The sequence below is a fragment of the Colobus angolensis genome, unplaced genomic scaffold (assembly GCF_000951035.1).
Source record: "Colobus angolensis palliatus isolate OR3802 unplaced genomic scaffold, Cang.pa_1.0 Scaffold24, whole genome shotgun sequence".
Classification (NCBI taxonomy): Eukaryota; Metazoa; Chordata; class Mammalia; order Primates; family Cercopithecidae; genus Colobus; species Colobus angolensis.
The window spans coordinates 11,621,177-11,627,034 of NW_012115599.1; the positions used below are offsets into that span (position 1 = coordinate 11,621,177).

The 5,858-nt window shown below is 48.2% G+C and overlaps 1 protein-coding gene across 3 annotated transcripts in view; it reads right to left on the bottom strand.

The window, feature by feature from the left end:
* ARMC12 (armadillo repeat containing 12) overlaps window positions 1-5,858 on the bottom strand; it is a 23,435-nt gene that overhangs the window by 8,190 nt on the left and 9,387 nt on the right. For all 3 annotated transcript variants that reach the window (XM_011945374.1, XM_011945373.1, XM_011945376.1), the window contains exons 2-3: window positions 3,876-4,021; window positions 3,529-3,663 (exon numbers count right to left, since the gene is read on the bottom strand). In XM_011945374.1, coding sequence (XP_011800764.1) covers window positions 3,529-3,663; window positions 3,876-4,021 — 281 coding nt within the window. The remainder of the gene's footprint in view (window positions 1-3,528; window positions 3,664-3,875; window positions 4,022-5,858) is intronic.

The window sequence follows — 5,858 nt, forward strand, 5'->3', positions numbered from 1 at the left end:
GGATCACTTGAGCTCAGGAGTTTGAGACCAGCCTGAACAACATGGCAAAACCCCACCTCTACAAAAAGTACAAAAATTAGCCAGGTGTATTGATGCATGCCTGTAATCCCAGCTACTAGGGAGGTTGAGGTGGGAGGATCACTTGAGTCCTGGAGGTGGAGGCTGCAGTAAGCCAAGATCGCACCACTGCACTTGAGAAGGCTGAGGGATGAGGCAGCAAGCAGAGATCTCTCTAGGTATATTTTTCTGTTTGTTTCTCAATCTGTTTTTATTATTTTGTGTGTTTGCTTTTATTGATATATCATAGTTGTGCATATTTTGAGGATACATGTAAAGAGAATTTTTTCCCCAAAAAAGTTTGATACCAAAAAGTAAAATGTGGATCACACACGGTGGCTCATGTCTGTAATCCCAGCAGTTTGGGAGGCCGAGACAGGCAGATCACTTGAGGCCAGGAGTTTGAGACCAGCCCAGTCAACATGGTGAAACCCTGTCTTTACTAAAATACAAAAAAATTAGCCAGGCGTGGTGGTGTACGCCTGTGATTCCAGCTACTCTGGAAGCTGAGGCACAAGAATTGCTTGAACCTGGGAGGCAGAGGTTGTAGTGAGCCGAGATCATGCCACTGCATTCCAGCCTGGGCAACAGAGCCAGACTCTGTCTAAAAAAAAAAAGTGAAATTATCAAATGTTAGTGAGGTTATGACACAAGAGAATACTCGTGCAGGGCTGGTGGGGTGAAAATGGATACCACCCTCCTGGAAAAGTTGGGCATACCCTTTGACCAAACCATTCCACTCCTGCAGACACACCCTATAATCCCCTCTCAGGCACACAAGGGAAATGAACACAAGAATGTTCACAGCACAATGTGAGTGTGACGAGCACCTGGAAACAATGCAAATGTCTACCAATGAGCAAGTGGCAGAGTATCACGAAAGAGATCACCACAGCGTGGTGAAAGAGACCCAGGTGAGAGGATCGCTTGAGCCCAGGAGTTCAGGGCCAGCCTGAGAAACATGGTGAGACCCCGTCTCTACAAAAAATACAAAAATTAGCCAGGCATGGTGGTGCACACCTGTAATTGTAGCTACTAGTGGGGCTGAGGTGGAGGATTGCTTGAGCCAGGAAGTCAAGGCTGCAGTGAGCCAACATCGCGCCACTGCACTCCAGCCTGGGCGACAGAATGAGACCTGCCTCAAAAAAAAAAAAAAAAAAAAAAAGAAGAAGGAAGCAGAGCTGCCCAACCACAGAATAGAAACCATCTACTTCCATGTACATGAAGCTTAAAAACATATCAGACTATATTTTACCTCTTAATTATCTGCTGTGCCCTGCTAGAATGTGCAAGGATACATACATATATGGTAAAACTACAAAGAAAATTCGGAACTGCTAAACAAAATGCAGGGCAATGACTGCCTCTGGTGGGGGAGGTAGCTGAGATGTGGGAGGGGGCTGTGCTCTATTTCTTGGCCTGGGCATGTTCTGTTTTATTGTTATTCCTTCTACCTTACACATATACGATATTTGCAAGTTTTACGTATTTTATTTGCTTTTAATTTGGGAGAGACAGACTATTTGCCAGGAAGAGATGTGGAGGTCAAGGAAGAGGCTTTTTTGGTTTTGCTTTGTAAGACGGGAGGGGTTGGAGCCTACTGCGTGCTGACGGGGAGCATAAGCAATCAGAGAGGCCCTTAAGGAAGGGGTGGGAGACAGGATTGAGACTATCACTGGCCACAGACCAGGAGAAAGCCATTTTTTCATGGCAGCAGCAGGAAAGCAGGGAGGATGGGTGTGGATACTATAAGTTTGGGGGTATAACAGCAGGGAAACGGGGAAGTGACATGTGGTATTTTACATTTTCTCTATGGAGAAATGGAGAAGGTATCCGTGGCCCTGACACTAACCTCCGATTAACACAGCCACAGGGGATGGAGTATAAAAAATACATCTGATCTTTGTCCCTAGTTCCAGGAACAGAGCTCCTGAAACCTTTGGAATTTCCTGAGTGACAGCAGTGTCCTTTGTTACTGCAAACCAACCCTTTTTGGTCACAACAGAGCTTATGCTAATGAAGTGACTCCAGGCAGGGCCCTTGGATAGCTTCTGGTTACCAGAAAGACCAAGGCATGATTAGAAGGTTGAGATTTTCAGCTTCATTCCCAACTTCTGGGGAGGGGTGAGCAGCTGGACATGATTTAATTCGTCAAGACTACATAATAAAAACCTCTAATCAATGGAGTTCAAAGAGCTTCCTGGTTGTTGAACACGTGGAGGTACTGGGAACAGCAGGGCGCTCCTGAAGTGGGCCTGTGGGCCTCGGTAACAACTGTTTCAGTGCTGACTGCGTGGTTAAGTTAAATGTTAAAAGCCAGTGCCCTTACACAAAGGCTGGGATGTAACAAAAGCCCACCAAGAGTTTTGCTTAGGCCTTTCCTGGGCCTTAAAGCATGACAAAATAACGAAGGAATTCTTAATGGGACCCATTCAGGATTAAACAAGTTTTACTGGGGGTCTGAGGAAGCTCCCCAGGCCTCCACAAACAAGTTTATCGGGGGTCTGAAGGAATTCTTCAAAACTCCTTGATTTAGCAGGACCCATTTAGATTAAGTAAATTTACTGAGGCTTCAGAGGAAGGTCTTCAGGACTCAGACCTTAGTTATGGATTAAAACAAGTTAATCACTTATGTCTTTATGCGAATGCACACGTACACATAGACGTACAGCTTAGAAGGTATACAAGCTCTAAAAAACTTTGTAATTTTGAGTTGGTCCGACGATAATTTCCAGGCCTTCTCCCTGTAACCGGTTACAGAAATAAAAACTCTCTTCCTCCCCAGTTCATCTGCATCTCGTTACTGGGCCACGAGCAATACCAGCCTGACCCTCAGTTTGGTCTGGGAACAGGCCTGGAAGCTCCGTGCCCTGACACCCTGCCCTATGTGTCTCCTCCATTTGGCTGTTCCTGAGTTGTGTCCTTTATTGAAAAACAGTAGCAGTAAGTAAAGTACTTTCCTGAGTTCTGGGAGCCAGAACTTAGTATTTAGCAAATAACTAAATCTAAAAAAGGAGTTGTGGGAACCCCCGGGCCTGTCGGAAGTCAGACCTATGACTGGTACCTGAAGTTGGGGGGAAGTCTTGGGGGACTCAGCACTTAACCTGTGAGGTCTGCCCTAACTATCGATAGTATCTGAACTGAATTGAATTGCTGAACACCCAGCCAGTGTTGGGAATTGGTTGGTGTCAGAAAAACATGGCAGTGGCAGTAGCAGGGAGCTTGTGTGGTAGCGGGGGTCCTTCTGTTTGGGGTTGAGAGATACCACTAGTGCCTCAATTCAGTTTCATCCTGAAATTCAAAGGCCTTCATGACCCTGCTGGGAATCTGACCCCCGTTTTCCCACTTATTTCTGGGTTACAAATTCACACCCAAACAAACTTCTGGAACATGCCCATTTATCCTATGGCAATTAAAGGACTTAAGGACTATAGGCATCCTGCATGCCCCACCACTCATCCCTAGGCTCACCTGGATTTTGAGCCTGAATTTTCTGATGCCAGAGAAAGCTTTAAGTGTATTCAGAGCTTGGGTTTTGACACTGTTGTCCTTGTCATCCAGCATGTAGCCCAGCAACACGATGTCATCCGTAGTACAAGCAGAGGCCTGGAGTATGTGGGGAGAGATGGAAGAGGCGGGAGAAGCGGGTGTTCTGGGCCCACTGACCCCCACGTCACCAAGATCCCTCAGCACACCCCTCCCACTATCAGCCAGAGAGAGGTCCCAGGATACAGTCTGGCCATTCCAGGGGCAGGGATCAGCCGTAACCTCCAGGGGCCGGGCCGGCTAGGGGGGACCTCCTGCTTCCCTTCCCTCACCTCAGCCTCCAGCAAGTACACACAGCGAGTGATACTGTGCAGGATCATGCTCTTGGCGTACTCATCCTGTTTGCACTCCAAAGAGTTGAGGAGCCTCCGGAGCTCACCTGAGTCCCGCCCGTGCCGCTCTCGTTCGACTGCCAGGCCTAGACAGCCACCCCAGCCCAGTTCAGGCTGTGGACTCAGAAGTGATGAAAGAATGGGGTTGGGAAGTGGGGGACAGGGACCTGGGGACAAGGCTGTCTTGCCTTTTCTTTTTTTTTTTTTTTTTTGAGATGGAGTCTCACTCCGTCACCCAGGCTGGAGTGCAGTGGCGCGATCTCGGCTCACTGCAAGCTCTGCCTCCTGGGTTCAAGTGATTCTCCTTCCTCAGCCTCCTGAGTAGCTGGGATTACAGGCCTCCTGGATTCAAGATTTTCTTCTTGAAAACTACATCACCCCTACCCAGCCTCCTTTATCCACCCCCCAACTTTTATTTTACTCCATGTCACTTACCACATGAAACACACTATATATTTTACTTATTTGTGTACTGCTTGCCTTGCCATGTTAGAATATAAATTCCACAAGCACAGGGATCTTCCCTGTTCTGTTTACTGCTTTCTCTCCTGTACTTAGAGAGCGTGTTGGCACAAAGTGTTCAATATTACATTTATTGAGTGAATAAAGGGATCTTGGGTTCTAGGATGCAAGATGCATGCAGGACGCGGTGGCTCATGCCTTTGATCCCAGCACTTTTCGAGGCTGAGGCGGGCAGATCACCTGAGCTTGGGAGTTCAGGATCAGCCTGACCAACGTGGAGAAACCCTATCTCTACTACAAATACAAAAAATTAGCTGGGTGTGGTGGCGCATGCCTGTAATCCCAGCAACTTGGGAGGCTGAGGCAGGAGAATTGCTTGAATCCGGGAGGCGGAGGTTGCGGTGAGCTGAGATCTCGCCATTGCACTCCAGCCTGGGCTACAAGAGCGAAACTCCGTCTTTAAAAAAAGTAAGATGCTTGGACCTAGAGGTATTACCAAAGACAGGTAACCTCACGAGCTGCACCTTTATGAGCCATGTAAGAAGTAAGCAAGAGTCCTGGAGTGGAAGTGAGCACTCCTATCAGTATCCTGCTCTTCCCTTCCCCTACCCCTCAAAAACCGTGGAGACCTGCAGGACAGGCGGGAGTCAGCAAGCCTGGGACAGGATTTTAGAATGAGGGAACAGCAGCAGGGGAGCATGTGAGAGCACAAAGCATGCATTGTACATAGCTGGGGTTAGGGCAAGGAGGTGCAGCCCATCGCCACTTTGTGCTGAGAGCCTTGAGGCAGACCCAAAGGGCCTGATGGTCCAAGAGACCCCTAGAGAGAGTGGGCTGATTTAGGGAATGGGGTGAGCTCCATTTTGGATATGTTGGGTTAGAGAACTTGGAGGGCATCTAAGTGGATATGCCTAGTAGCAGCTGGCCATGGGAAAGGCAGGGGAGCCCACAGGCTGCAGAGATCCAGAAGGGCACAGCTAGATGGAAATTTAGATCAAGGAGTAACTACTTTCACCTGAAAAGAAACCAGGGGTCAGGCCCTCAGGAAAAAGACACTGGGGAAAAGGAAGAATGGGGCTCAGGCTGCCTGCATCAGAATTTCCTGGGGGATTTGTGAAAAAGTTCTCCTGTTGAACTGAACTCTCTGGGCATGCAGTCCCAAAATCTTTGTGTTTTTTTTTTTGTTTGTTTTTTGTTTTTTGAGATGGAGTCTCGTTCTGTGACCCAGGCTAGAGTGCAATGACGCTATCTTGGCTCACTGCAAGCCTCCGCCTCCCGGGTTCAAGTGATTCTCCTGCCTCAGTCTCCCGGGTAGCTGGGATTACAGGCGCCCGCCACCACGCCTGGCTAATTTTTGTATTTTTAGTAGAGACAGAGTTTCACCACGTTGGCCAGGCTGGTCTCGAACTCCTGACCTCAGGTGATCTGCCCACCTCAGCCTCCCAAAGTGCTGGGATTACA